The 16246-nt window shown below is 34.8% G+C and overlaps 1 protein-coding gene across 2 annotated transcripts in view; it reads right to left on the minus strand.

The window, feature by feature from the left end:
• TRPC4 (transient receptor potential cation channel subfamily C member 4) overlaps positions 1-16246 on the minus strand; it is a 238528-nt gene that overhangs the window by 26464 nt on the left and 195818 nt on the right. For both annotated transcript variants that reach the window (XM_017854166.1, XM_017854165.1), the window contains 2 exons: positions 10865-11004; positions 687-1000 (listed from right to left, as the gene is read on the minus strand). In XM_017854166.1, coding sequence (XP_017709655.1) covers positions 687-1000; positions 10865-11004 — 454 coding nt within the window. The remainder of the gene's footprint in view (positions 1-686; positions 1001-10864; positions 11005-16246) is intronic.

The following is a 16246-nucleotide window of genomic DNA, read 5'->3' on the forward strand; positions in this document are numbered from 1 at the left end:
TGGGACAGATATATAGAGGAATAGCCTATGAGAGCTGCGTGACCATCAGACACAGTGCCCATGAAGCTGCGTGCTGTTAGCAAAGCCTGTTATAAGAATAACTGAAGAGAGTTGACAATAGACACTGTCTATTGTTCATCCAGCTGTAAGGGCACAGGAAGTGTTGTGTGCATGACAATAATGGCTAGATTAGTCTTAGATTTCCATTTGCACTATTTTTAGATGCTTAAGTTTTTGTGTAGGAAACTAGAGAATGAAAGAGATACATAAATGGACTTTAGTACCTGGGAAACACATAAGGAAACATTGAAACCTACTTGAATTTTCCAACATGAGTGGTTTTACATATGTTCTATCTTTTAATGTACTTGTAAGCTTTTGTAGTACATAGGTTACCTCTTTCAATTCTACATCAAAAAAATAGTATCTATTGCTTTCTTTTTCATGAAGTCATTTAGAAGAAAAGATGATTTTACTAAAATTTAAAATAAATGTGCCAGGTATTCTTTTTCCTGTCGGTAGTTTTCATTTCTATTTAAAGCCACATTAATTCTGTTTTCTGCATTAAGCATAATTTTAATTCCCCATTTTCTTTATAACTATTTGTCATAGGTTTTTCAAGTTTGTGATGTGGTGCACTCTAAATGCTATACAACATTACCAGTAGAAATGTCTATTAGACTTACGTCGAAAATGCATTATTCTGCTTTTCACATCGTATGCCTTTGCAGGTCAACCCTTTCGTTTCTTCATAATAGAAGTACAATTGATTTAGGCCATTTGCAAATGCTAGCAACACAAGGCAGTATATGAATAGAAACTTCAAAATGTCCAGGAGCATTCTTCCCAGAGATATTTGCAGAGGTCCCAGGTGAGAATTTGCAGTAAACAGTGAGATCAGACGCAGAGAACTGAAGATGTTTGCAATAGCAAATAAAGCCTCTGCCACCAGAGTAGGATGCCACATGTCCCATGATTCTCGTGGATTAAGGGCACTGTACTGGAGAAAACAGAAACAAAAGGAAAGTAAAACCAACACATGCATATAAATATATCAAGGTCAGACCCAGAAGGTAAACTATTAAATTTTGAACAAAATAATTGATGACCTTGTTTTTGATTTTTGAACACACTTGCCAATTCTAGAGGAACACAGGTAGGATACAAATTACATACAAATGAGTACAAGTGGCGGTCTGCTGCTATGGAAACAGAAATGACCAATATGGGCAAAACCCATCAGTGCTTCCTCTCTGCTACGTCCTAAATGTAAATACAACCTAACTTACAAATCATCCCGGCAGTCATTGAATGGCTAATTTTTTACATTTAATATATAGGAAATATAACATTTATCTGAATGTTCCTTAAGTAGGTAAAATATGTGATTTGAGAAAAAAATTGCCACCTTAAACTTTGACCAGCAATTATTTAAAAAGTAAGCAGATTAATTAAAATGTCAGATTTGAATTATCCTGATATTGAAACATATAAAGAGCAAAATAAAATTTAACTGTACTATCAAGGTAAATTTGTATCCTTTTTTTTTTTTTGAAGGGTCAAGGCCAGGCATGGTGGCGCATGCCTGTAATCCCAGCACTTCGGGAGGCTGAAGAGGGCAGATTACCTGAGGTCAGGAGTCTGAGACCAGCCTGACCAACACGGAGAAACCCCGTCTCTACTAAAATACAAAAAAAAAAGAAAAGCCAGGCATGGTGGCGGGCACCTGTAATCCCGGCTACTGGGGAGGCTGAGGCAGGAGAATTGCTTGAACCCAGGAAATGGAGGTTGTGGTGAGCCGAGATCACGCCACTGCACTCCAGCCTGGGCAATAAGAGCAAAACTCCGTCTCAAAAAAAAAAAAAAAAAAAAAGGGTCGAATATCCTTTTTGAAATATTGCAGTATGAAAATCGGTAATTAAATCTGTATTAGAACTGAACAATAAATTGAATTATTTGCTTCATACACATCACTGAAAAATATATCTAGACAACCAAGATATTTTTCCGATGAAAAGAAAGTTAGTGCTACTCTGAGTTCCACAGAATGTTTTTTACTCTTTTTATAGCACATTTTACATCAAAGACCTTTACAAATGTGAATCAATTAATTCTCCTTGAAACTAATAGATAGTAGTTTTTAATCTCTCTGGGGAGAAAATGTATTATAGGCTCCTGATCTTATTCAACACTCAGACTCTTGCTTGACTGGTGGTGTAAAACAATCAAGTTTGAACTAGAAGAAAATTATTTTCTATTTTTAAATCCCGATAAATGTTCTTGAATATTCCCACACATAGCTTCCGCACAAAATAGCTAATTACTGAAGATGTAAAAAAAAAGCTAAGATGTTTTTCTCTTTCATTATGACAAGTGTCAGAGTGAAAGTTGGATACTAAACATTACCTAATTCTCTGCTCTTAGTCTCACTGTGTATGATGCCACCTTTTCCTTCAAACACCAAGATCACATTCTCCTTCCTTTCCTCACTTCTCTCTTAAAAGACACACACATTTAAGTCCATAAATATTGATAGCTGTTCCCCTATAATTGATAGCTAATTCTGTCAACTATAGAATCAACTCATAAATATTTATAGTTGAGGAATATCCCCCTATGTTGATAGCTAATTCAATTTCTCTTCCTTTAACCTAATATAGCTCGGGACTATATATCAAGATATACAAAAAATGAAACAAGAAGTATTCTTAAGAATGCAGTCATTTTCTGGAACTTTTTACAACATTTAACACAGTGTCCTGAATATCGTGGGTGCTCAAGAAATATTTTCTCCTGTCAAGTATTCATAGTCCAGTGAGGCAGACAGGCACAACTAATTATAATAAAAATGCTCTAAGAGATTAACACAAAGTGCGGTGGGAATAGGGAAGAGGAAGTGATGAATTCTGTCTGGCGCTCCTGAGGCTAGGAATGGATAGAGATGATGTGTTGTCAAAGCTTTAAAAGTCCTTCAAATCTAGGAAAGATGCTATGCAGTGATTTAGGTTTCACATCCAGGCCAGCTGGGATGTGGAACCATCATCACATTATGACTGGGTCAAGCTCTATTACGGACCTACTGTGAAAAGAGCCCTTCTTGGTAAATTATCTCAGCTGAGACTAAAAAAAAAAAAATCCTAAGAGGAAGGTTTTCCATTTTTACAGATTCTGCGCCACTGTGATTATCTAACTTACTTGATTTCATAGTCCAGCACTTCTAGTCATGGCCAGGAAAAAATGCTACATGAATATATTCACTTTATACAAGGTCAAAGCTTTAGGTAAAACATTGCTGGCATCTGGGTTAAAAGATGTTTGAATGGCAAAGAACCATTGGAAGTTAAAGATGGAGAACTCCTGAGAAACTTAGGGTCATCTTCCCAGAAGCTATGTGCTTACACTCAGAATAATAAACCTAGGGACCTTTGCCTCCCCAGGGACAATTTATTTACTTTAGTTGAAGTCTTTCTCTTTTCTTCTCCAGGGGAAAGAGAGGCAGCTGGCTCAGCTGCACGGTATGAGTTCTGAGACACGTATTTTCCAACCTCCTCTCCTGGGGTACAAACCCCTGTATACACAGGGTACGGCTGGCTACTAGGTCCCCCACTGGGGACTGGGGGATGGGGAACCAGTGCTAAGTTTGCTATGTAAGTAAATAATTTATCTGTTCTCTGATCCAAAAAACCTCATATCCTGTCACGGATTAAGATATATAAATATGAAGCAATTATCTCTTGATTTTATTCTAAGTTTTGCTTTTGAAATTTTATCCCATCCTTCACATAGACATTTTCTTAAGTTTTTAACTATAGTCATCATTTAACAAAGTGATTGTTATAATGCTTACAAATTGTAACATTCTTTGAATTTGCAGCAAATAATTGTAATTCTTCAATCAGTCAACGAATTTTCCACGCCTATTCTTAGGAATTAAAATATTAATTTGAATTTTTAAAAAATTTCTTTGGCTCTGCTATTTAAGAGTAATTTACAAAACCTACCTTTACTTTTCATCTTTGCATGTTTGTCTTTGAGTGGCCTCTTCTCAGTTTCCTTTGGAAGTTCCTCAATCTCACCTGTCCCTTAGAAGTTGAGTTCACTTTTCAAGCCTCCTCTCTTCTCATTCTACACATTCTCCCTGAGTGTTTTCCAGGATTTCAACTCTCAGTGATTATTCTCAACTCTACATCTCCATCTGAGACTTCTCACCTAACAGCCCTATTCTGCATTGTACTGTCTGGTTGACTTTTCCACTTGGACATCTCACAGGCATCTCAAACTCACAGACTGAAAGTGTAGCTCATCATCTTGGCATCCTCAAACTCTTTCTCTATTTACCCCTTCTGATCTTATGAATGGCAACAGGTCACCAAGTCAGAATTTGAGGTTCATCCTAGAATCTTTACATCTAAAATTCCAGCATCTAAACCCAAATCTTATGTAGGTTGCTTCCTTCTCTTCGTACCTCTTATTTCTCAGATATAACTGTAGCACCTTCCTCACTGCTCTCCCTGCCTTAAGTCTTATGTCCTCCATCATCTATGTATCTCCTCAAGAATCTTGTTTTTTGAGATGTAGTCTCACTCTGTCGCCCAGGCTGGAATGCAGTCCCACAATCTCGGCTCACTGCAACCTCCGTCTCCTGGGTTCAAGCACTTCTCCTACCTCAGCCTCCTGAGTAACTGTGATTACAGGCACCCACCACCATGCCCAGCCAAGTTTTACATTTTTAGTAGAGATGGGGTTTCACCACATTGGCCAGGCTGGTCTTGAACTCCTGACCTCAGGTGATCTGCCGGTCTGGGCCTTACAAAGTGCTGGGATTACAGGCATGAGCCACCACGTCCAGCCCTCCTCCAGAATCTTTTAAAGGAGCCAACCAGACCATGTCACATATTATTTAATGTTCTTCAATCACAACATTGTCCTTGAGATGGCCTTCTGGTTTTTCAACATGCTACATAAAGCTTCTGTGTTCTGACTTCTTTTAAAGATTTAACTGCCATTTGGCCCTAATTAAACACCTAATGTTTTGGCTCAAACTTTCAATACTGGTAATTCCTCAGATTAGTTACACATTCTTACCAAAATGCTTTTCCATGAACATTGTACCATTTTTCTAGAACGAATTTAAATTCCAATTATTTTGTTATTCATTCATCAAGTATACATGAGTGTGCCTGCTCTGTGTCAGGCACTATCTTCAGGGTTCATGGTAGTGATCAAGGAAGATGCCATACGAGTTTACAACATGGTGAAGTCTTACATTAATCAAGCCGTGCTAATCTTTTACTCCGACTGCAGATGCACGGACACTAGGATCTTGCTGATCAGAGCTGACAGCTCCGTGTTGTAAAGTAATCCTTTAGAAAGAAATCAAGAACTACTTTAAACACACATAGGTTTTCTCGGATCATTCATTCCTGTATTCCTCCTTCTCTCAATTATTTGTTTTCAGTCCGTACGTACCCTAGTTCGGTTTTGCCCCAAGCCTTTATTTCTATTCAGATTCCTTTGGAAGAGAATTGCTTATTTTGCAGACTTGTATAATAGAGAGGTACATTTGGATTACTTGTCAGATTCTTATGCAGGGAGCTTTGTCTATGGCATTTTTAGGTGCTGGACATCTCGTAGAGTGCTTTATATACGATAGGAACTCAAAAAGCACTCTGGGGAGAAGAATTATAGACATATTCAAAAACAAAGTGATTAGAGTATATGGATCATTTTTATAAATGTATCTTGACACAGATGTAACACAGAAGATCTGGAGACAGTGAGATGAGTATGAGAGGATGAGATAAGTTGGAGCCAAGTCATGAAGAGTTTAGCAGGAATGTTAAGAGAGAAAGATGAACTGAATCATAATATTGGATCAGAAGTTTATTGAATGTAGGAAAATATGTTAGGTTATCTTTATATCTTCTATAGTCTCTGATGCATACTTGTGAATGTCAAGTAATAAATAGAAATGAGTAAAAGTTAAATTAATATGAAATAAAAATACTAGGCAGTGAGATTAAATAAGAAACATGTATTTGGTTTTAATGTGTGCTTTACATGGTGAAATCTTTTCCCTTTCTAGAAATTCATCAGATGATTAAGTAGCGAAAGACCAAAAAGACCAGTGTTTATACCAGGAAGGCGTATTATCTTCTCTTCAAGTACATAATTCTGATTAAACAACTAAGATTCAAATCTCTATAGCTTTCTGCCATAAAACTAAAGAATATCTTAGACAATCCCACACTTTGGGGAGCAGACTAAAGTTACATCATTTATAAAATAGAAAAAACACTTGCCCCTTTTCTAGTTAATAATAGACAGGATCTATGAGACTTGCAGTTAGAACTATTTAGAAGAACGGTGTTATAAAGAAAAGCCATAGTGATGGTTAAAACAAATCTTATTAATAAAAATTTTGATTTTTTGAAAATATTATTTAAATTACACAGTGAAAAAGGTATTAGAATCTAATCATTTCTGCCAAACTGTTGAAGACAAATATGAGAAGTGTTACATACAGAAAAGGGGCTGGATAATATTTAGAAATAAACCAGCCCTAATGAAACTGCAGTAACATTTTATAATTGTGGTTCCCCAGGCATCAACAAGCTCCAGATTAACTAATACTTCATATATAGTGAAAAGAGAAAATGATTGACAAACTTTCCTCTAGAGGATTAGGAGCAAATTTTTTTAAATTCACAACCCATGAGCTTTAAAATGCTAATAAATAAAGATATTCAAGAAAACACCACAAAACTTTGCATGTAAAATGGATAATATTGAAGCCATACATATTTTATGCTCTGTCTTTGCACATTATAATACTGTTGCATTGTATATAAAAATTAAGAGCATATACTGCATTTTTATATTAGATTCTATTCTATGGCATTAAATGTTCATTGATTTAATCTTCATAAACATTCTATTATGTTTGATTGTTATTATTGTTTTACAGCAGAGAAATTTGAGGCATAGATTCAGTAACTTGCTCCAGATCGCATAGGTAGGAAGTGATATAAGTCGTAGTCACAGCAGTTCCATGGCCTTGGTTAGAAGGGCTGTTTAGTGTGTGTTTTAAAGAAAGATCTTTCCTGCAAGTAGATGAATTGCAGAAGTGTGAGTGCCATGAACTGAATTGCACCTCCCCAAACTGAGCCCCCCAGTGTGATGGTATTTGGAGATGGTATTTTTGGGAGGTGATTAGGTTTAGATGAGGTCATGAGGGTGGACTTTCATGATGAGATGAGTGTCCTTAAAAGGAGACACACCTTATAAGGAGAGAAAGTTTGCATTCTCTCCCAACCTCTTACGCCCCATCCCCACCAGGTGAATGTGGCCAACCTTCCATAAGTCAGTGAGAGAGACCTCACCAGAAACCAACTATGCTGGAACCTTGATCTCAGGCTTCCAGTCTCTGTAATTGCAAGACCCCAGCAGAGGTCCTAGTTATAACACTGGTAATCCCATCTGATGCAAAAGAGTTGAATCTATTTACTAAGGAGAATTATTAGCATGATTTCATCTACCTCGTATTTCATAATTACTAAATCACATATCTCTCAGACCTTAATACCTAAATTTGTTCAAGTCTAATCTTCTCTCATCTTCTCATATGTTCACTGCTCTATTTCAGGCAATCATCATCATTTGAACCATTCCCTGCATAAATGTCATAAATGGATCCTTATAATTTATAGGGTAAAATTCAAGCCCGATAGCAAGATGTGGAAAGTCCTTCTCACCTTCTCCCTGCCCACATTTTTAGGATAATCCAAAATAGATATTGAACTCTGCTTGTTAGACACTCTCACTTTTGCATATTGTGTCTTTTCTGTCTTGAATGCTCATGCATGTTCATGATCATGATAGATGTCCACTTGTACTGTCCTCTGGATAATTCCATGCCATTATAGAAAAGTTCAGTTCCTTCTCTCATGCCACAGTAGTCCCTGTTATAGACCTTACTACATTGTAAGATCCTTGTTTACATGCATTTCTCTTTCATCTGCCTAACTGTGACCCACTTGAAGGCAAGAGCTACCTCTTGGGCAGATTTGCATTCTCAGCAACCAGATCAAAAGCTGTTTCTTAGTGTGCTCCAATAAATGCTTATCGATTTAATTAGCTTCGTGATTCACATAATAGCTGTTTGCTTTATCTACATCAGACTCTATTTTTTCCTGCAAATAACCTACCTGTTCTTAAAATAATAATTTATAAGTTATTACAAATTAGCCTGAAAAAATTGAATGACAGAACAAGCATAAGGTAAGAAAGGACAAATCAAAAAGTCACAGTGACATCACAGGTCCCCACAAATAGCAAATCAAAAATAATCTTTTGATTGCTATCATCAACTTACAGATGATAAAATTGATACCTACATTCAATAACTTGCCCCACACCATACAGATTGAACATGGTGAAGGCAAGTGTGGACCTAAAGCTCACACTCTTTTTAAATTAAAATAAAGCAAAAGAGACACATTAAAGACCTTACAAAAGGCAAGTCTAGTGGACTCATAGTATATGAGGAAGAAAGCAAAGACAAAAGTAAAAAAAAAAAAAGGAAAAACGAATTTAGTGTGTTTATTCTGTAACAGGCACTTTAAATACATCGACTCATTTACTTCTCATGCCAACAGCATAAGGTAGAGATTATTATTTTTCTTATTTTATGGATGAGACAAACAGAGATGAAGAAACAGTCTCAAGATCACCCAACTAGTAAGTGATGGAGGAAAGGAGCACAAAAGATGTGATTTTACAGTGCATGCCAGTGAATACATGCACCCAACTCAAACACATACATTGTGCTAAGTGCAAATCCTTCAGAAAGGACATGTCATGGTTTATATTTCCAATTATAGCTGAACTCCTATGACCATATATTAACAAACTATGTATTTTTTGAAGATTTCACATTCCTTAGGTCGTCTTCATCTGCAGTAATTACTGTGCACTTCTCCATATCCCGTTTCCCCTCTGCCCCTCCTCTTCATCACTGGGGTGAATGAGTTTAATTCTAAACATAAAGAACAATGCTTAGATTTTAATGGTAAATTAGATTTTGCCACTGTAGAATTTACAACTTTTTAACTAAATTAAAATCCCACATCTAAAAGTCTTGAGGCAAAACATCTACAAATATCCATTAATCTGTGTAAGCATACTCACTACCTACCAGAGTTCTTACATATGAAAAAATATATGTACTGTATATAAACATCATACAAATGTAACAAATACAAACATGATATAGCTTAGTTTAAATATTTTCTAAATAAATGTATAATAGCAGTTTCTTTTGGACTCAATCTCACACTTCTCTGAGCTGTAGAATAGGTCTAGCTATACAATGCAATGTTCTTCACAGTGTCTTCCTTAGATCAACTGTGTCAATATAAACTGGGAGTTTGTTAGAAATGCAAATTTGGACCTTGTCCTAGTAAGCCTAACTTAAATCTGGTGATGGAGAAAAGGAGCCTGAGTTTTAGCAAGCTCTCCTTATGATTCTTGTCCACCTAGAAATTTGAGAAGAACTGCTATTGTGATATAATCCCAGAATTTCATAACAGCACAAAACCACAAAATAACTACCTATATTACTTTTAGAAGAAGGTCTGAACAATTTTATGTATACATCTAAGGATCATGACAGAAGAAGGGGACTGGAGAGCTAGGCGCTTAATCACAGACTGCCCACCTCTTACAGAGATGCATAGTCTCCTTTGGTTAAAAGAGTACCTTCTGCTGTCTTAAATTTTTCAAGGTCATTTACCTCAATGCATTAATACAATTACCGAATTATGTTTTCATTTCAAAATATACTTGCTTTCCATAAAATTGACAGAAATTGCTTTCCCCTAGTATTTTGGTGAGAACTGGTAGCATTTTAACTGAAAACTATGGCCTTTCCAACTTCAGACAATTTTCATTCTGTCATACCTGAAGGTTGCCCACAGAAGCAGAGGGCGTTATTTTAAGAACTAGGCCAAATGAATAAAAGTTAATCTACATGTTAGAATTTCGTAGTTCAGATTATTAAATTGAATGCATTATTTATGTCATACCCAATTGTATATTCTTTCTTTATTTATTTATTTTACTAATTAAGTAGTCATTTTGAAAATTTTTTTTAAAAGAAAGAGAAAAGAAAAGGGGGAAAAGGCAAGTCAGTGAAGGAGAGAAGATAATCCTTTGGGTTGAAAGAAACCCAACAAAGTACAAAATAATCCCAATTGTCATGACAGAACAAAACTGTTTTATGCAAATTATGAGGTTGGGATAAGATTGATGGTGTACAAAATCTGGGGGAGTAATGAGTGTGTGAGATTTCAGGCACTGTCAAGTTGAATGGGATGAGGAGAAAGAAATTATATTCTGCTCTAATTATATCAAATTGTATTAGTTTATACTGAAATAATAATTTCAACGCTTTGAAAGAGTAATATTTTGATCTGTCTATGAAATTTTATCTATTAGTTATAACTGAAGAAAATAGGTTTGGGTTGTCAAAATTTAAACAGTGTTTGAAGTAGCATTTCAGTAGAAATAGAAAGGATTAGAAACTAGAGCAGTTACCGTGAATAATTTTGAGACATCATTCTACTTAGTAGATGCAAGGGAATTGGGTGATAACTTCTACTTATAAAAATTTGTTTTGTGATTAAAGGTTGTGCATTTACTTATGTATTTTTATCCCTATATATCTATTAATAAAACCATGAGCTGATGAATACTACATCCAGAAAAAGCTCTAGGTAACTTTATTAATAAAATTAATATCAATTGAAAGTATATCATTAATAATCAGGACATATGCTTTACCAGCAACATAAATAATAGTTACCTTTACAAACGCAACAATTTTCAAGGAGATTGTTGCTAAATATAAGGAGTTCATCACAAAGTCCATTAGATTCCACCAATCATGGATGTAGTCCTGAAGTCCGCCATCCCACATCTGTTTAATTTCTCCCCATATGAAACCTGCGATTATAGAAAGATTCATTATAAGTATGGTTTCAGTAGAATCACTAAAAAAAAGCAATATACAATTTAACAATTACAGATCTCGAAGCTGCAAGAGACCACACTGTTACACTAGAATGCAATTTCTATTTTTTTATAGGTAATAATATTGAGTCCCAGCCATAGTTTAAGACTTTCAGATACTAAGTTAATTCTAGAAGATGTTGTTAGGACAGCCTCACTTTCTTTTATCCATCTGATAAATTCATAAAGATATGTAGTTTTTGAGTTATACTGTAGCTCCTTTATAACTATATATTTCCCTTGCAAAATAACATTTTCTAAAAAGCAAATATCTTGACATATATTTTTCTCCCAAGTCAAAATGACTCAAAGATCATGAAAATCAGTGTATCTAGCAATCAAAACTGGTTTCAGACAATAAGTGGAGTACCTTGTTGTCTTTCTTTAAGCAGTTAGTGCCTTCAGAGACCGGACTTTAGTCTTGAGAAATGATGGTTATAGCATTCATGGTAATTCATTAAAATACTTTATATGTAGCAATAGCTTTAAAGCTGTATCTAGAAAAATATATTTTTAATTTTTAATAGGAAATGCTTTATTTTCAAGTTCTATGAAGTACTTACAAAATATTAGTGTAGGTTATTTTATTTCCATTATCTTATTAAAATTTTATAATTCCATATTTAGAGCCTAATGATGAGAGAGATATCAAAATATCTAGATTCAGTAAATATTAAAAGGGTAAATATGATGTCATAACTACATTACCACAAGCAAACAATGAGAATTCTTTAGGATAATATTCTGAAACATGAAATTTAGAGTTGAAGATCTACATAGGATGTAGAAAGTTGGAAAAGTATTATCCCTACACTGACTCAAGAAAAATTGAAATTATCAAATTATAATTTTTCAAGCATGCATCAGAGAGATGAGAAATCAAAGAATCTAAACTTTAAATATAAGTACTCTCCTCTGAAGGATCCATGTTTTGAGCCTTAGCTCACCTGCGGCAGAGTATGCAAGGAAGAGACACTGCGACCATCCAAGACATTAGGCTCACTGTGAGGTCGCAGGAGAGACGAATCCCTGGGACCCACAGTCACAAGGAACATTTCTACTGTTTTGCATGCTCTTCTTCATGGACCCTATCCAAAGCTCAGGGGAAATATTATAGTTCAAGCCCGGGGAAGAAAAGAGGCTGCTTCTGTGGAAGAGGCACAGATTCCTATCCAGGCTCCTCTCCCCTAAGGAGCAAAACACTTTAGCCTGGTGGAAGAGACAGAAAGCACTCCTGGGTCTCAGGTTTAAAGCAACACCAGTAGAGCAGGGGCAGGAAAAACTTCCCTGTACATAAGCTGCCATGTTTGCCATGAAAAGGAGGGCATAGATCATGGAGAAAGTGCCATCCCTAGCACTCAGATATAGGCCTGCCTATGTCTGACCCTGGATGAGGACATCAGAGAGTTTTCCTGCCCTGCATCACTAGGCCAACAAACACCAGTGAACAATCAGCAATTGACAACCACTGGAGGAAGGGCCTCTGAGGCACAGATGCACAGGGAAGGTCAAAACTGTAGGTGGAGAAGGAACACTGAGAATAATCTTCTTTTCCACCCTAAGCTGAGGCATGTGATGCACTGAAATTGACTGTAGCAACAACAAAACCCAAACCCAACTCAACTCCTGACTTACTGCCTCAAACCTCTACACTAACATAGAAGAGAAGAGGCATGTACATTTTTGGGCATAAAGGCTGCGTACGTCTGTTGCTAGTCTTCAGCACAGGTGGAATGAATAACTTTCCAAAACACACGTACACATATGTACCCACATACACCATGATGCATCATACTCAAGCCGTCAAAAAAAAGATAAAGAAAAAATACCGAAAGCAGCCAAGAAAAAAAAAAAAAAACAATGAAGAAAAGTAAGACTGACAGCATACTTCTGATGTAAAAAATATATACAAGGCAATGGAGTAACATCTTTTTTTTGTTTTGTTTTGTTTTGTTTAGACGGAGTCTTGCTCTGTCACCAGGCTGGAGTGCAGTAGCGTGATCTCGGCCCACTGCAATCTCCGCCTCCTGGGTTAAAATGATTTCCCTGCCTCAGCCTCCCAAGTAGCTGGGACTACAGGCACACACTACCCCACCCGGCCAAGTTTTTGTATTTTAGTAGAGATGGGGGTGTCACCATGTTGGCCAGGATGGTCTCGATCTCCTGACCTCATGCTCCGTCTGCCTTGGCCTCCCAAAGTGCTGGGATTACAGGCAGGAGCCACCGCGCCCGGCCTGGAGTGACATCTTTAAAGTGATGACAGAAAAAGAATAAAAATTAACCCAGGATTCTATATACAACACAAACAGCTCTAAGAAATACTAAAGACTTTTTCTTCAAACAATCAAAATCTGAGACAATTTATTTCTGTCAGACCCACACTAAAAGACATACTAAAAGGATATTTTAAGCCAGAAGTTATATAATATTGGACAGAAAGTTAGATTTATTTTTAAAAATGAAGATTTATGTCCAGAAATGTGTGTGTGTATATACATATACATATATGAAGATATGTTATATATATATAAATATATTTATTTTTATTTAAGTTTTCTAACTTATAATTACTGCCTAAGTAAAAGCTGTAGCAATATACTGTAATTTTCAACATATGTAAAAGTAAAATGTATAATGACATTAGCACAGAAGATGAGACGGGAATTATAAGCCTACCATCACAAGGTTCTTATACTACACATAAAGCAGAATAATATTTTTGAAGTTAGAATGTAATAAATTAAGTTTATATCATAAATATTATGGCATCCTTTTAAATATTTTTAAATATATGAGCCATAAATGTAAATAATAGTGATATACAAACATTTAATCCAATAACAGGCAAATAAGGAAAAATGCAATGAAGAACAGATGGAATAAATAGGAAAGAACAATAGCAATGGGGGTACATTTCCAGTTTACCCATATCATAATTATACTCAATGAAACGTATGATCTAAACACACTAATGAAAATACAGAGATGATCATACACCAAAAAAAAGTACAGGCACAGCTCTATTACAGTTCATTCCTTTACTTCATTACACAGAAGTAAAGGAAAAATAAAGAAATAACATAAAACAATAATTAAAAGACAGCTCCCGTGGCTACATTAATATAAAAGTAGATGTATTTTACAAGAAGCAATATTACTAGGCATAGAGAGGGATATAACATAAAAATAAAAAGGCCAATTCGCTGAGAAGATATAAAAATTCTGTGTGTGCTTATGGTTAACAAAAGAACCCTATAATACAAGATGCCATAACTATTAAAACTGAAATAAGAAACAAAGAAAAGTAAAATTATAATTGGAGCTTTCAGCATTCCTCTCTGTAACCAACACAACCAGTAGACAGAAATTTAGTAGTGACACAGAAGACCTGAACAACACTATCAACAACATGACAATAGCAGAAAACGTAGTTCTTTCTTGTGCACATGGGACATTGACCAAGATAGACCATAGTATGGACCCTAAAACAAACCTCAACACATTTATATATGTTGAAGTCATACTAAGTAAGTTCTATGACCACAACACAAATAAACAACCAATCAATAATTAAATGTACCTAGAAAATCTCCAAATATTTTTCAACTAAACAATATAGATCTTTCGGCTCAAATACGAATTTATGAGAATAATTAAAATATTTTGAAAAGATTGAAAACGAAGATACAACTAAAACTCTTGGTGAGGTTTCTAGAGCAGTGCTTAGAGGAAATGTGTAGCTCTGAATGCTTTATTAAAAAAGAATGAGGGGTTCAACTCAGTGATTTCACCTTCAATTAAGACATTATAAAAAGAAGAGCAAGTTTAAACCAAAACAAGCAGAAAGAAGAAAATAACAAAGGTAACAAAAATCAATAAAATCTGAAACATAAAATGAAAGATAAATCGATGAAAACAAAATCTAGTTTTTTGAAGTGGTCAATAAAATTGATAAAGCGCTAGCCAGAATGATTAACAAAAAAAGATGATATAAATGATCAATATCAGAAATTAAAGAAGGAACATCAATGCAGATCTTATAGATATTATAAGAATAATAAGCAACTAGAATGAATAACTGGGTGCTCCTACATTTCACAACTTAAATGAGTTTTTTTTCCTGAGACGTAAACTTCAAAACTCACTCAGGAGGACATAAAGCAACCTGAATGGTCCTATACTTATTAAAGGAAATAAACATGTAGTTAATATCCTTCCAACAACAAAAAAATTCAGGTCCAGTTGGTTTCATGGTGCGTTCAACCAAACATTTCAAGAAAAAATAATACTGGTGCTAATCAAATTCTTACAAAGACACAACAGTAAGAAACATTTAAGAGGCAAGTATTACACTGATAAACAATCAGACAAAACTCTTTAAAATGACACACCAATAGCCCTTATAAATATGCACAAAAATCCTCAATAAATAGTAGTGAATAAAAGTTAGCTATATATATATATAATAAATAATGACCAAATCATGTTTTTTCCAGATAATGAAATGTTGTTTCAATATTTAAAATCAATCAGCATAATTTATCCCATCAACAGATTTTGAAAAAATGTGATCATTTCAATAGATGCAGTATAAGCATTTGACAAAATTTAACATGCATTCATGATAAAACTTTCAGTAAAGTATGAATAAAAGGGAAATTTCTTAATTTGATAAAGGGCATTTATAAAAAATTAAACGACTTTTCTGTAAAGGGCCAGAGAACAAATAATTTAGGCTTTGCAATAAATGAGCATCAATGTGTTTCAATGAAATTATTTTAAAAAACTGGCAAACAATCTGAGATCAGGGCCATAGTTTGCTGCCTCCTGTGGTGGTGACTGTATGTGTTTGATAACATCTTATATCTCTGCACTCAACTCCAAAAGTTAGTGTTACAACTTAATTTGAATGTAGCAAAATTACAAAATTGATACTGAGGAATGAATACAGTGATAGAAAAAATAATTTAAAATATTATTATAATACATTGATTACAGGTAATATATGAGTAACTACATTTCTTTTACATTTTCTCTATGTTTGAAAATTTTAATAATAAAATGTTGAACGAAATAAAAGCATAGTCGACATGAAGTTCTATCATTAACTAGTGAAAATCAACAATGACTATTTAAAATTATCAATAAAGTTTTGTTTTATATTTTGTTATATTCA

The sequence above is a fragment of the Rhinopithecus bieti genome, unplaced genomic scaffold (genome assembly GCF_001698545.2).
Source record: "Rhinopithecus bieti isolate Rb0 unplaced genomic scaffold, ASM169854v2 scaffold_35538, whole genome shotgun sequence".
NCBI lineage: Eukaryota > Metazoa > Chordata > Mammalia > Primates > Cercopithecidae > Rhinopithecus > Rhinopithecus bieti.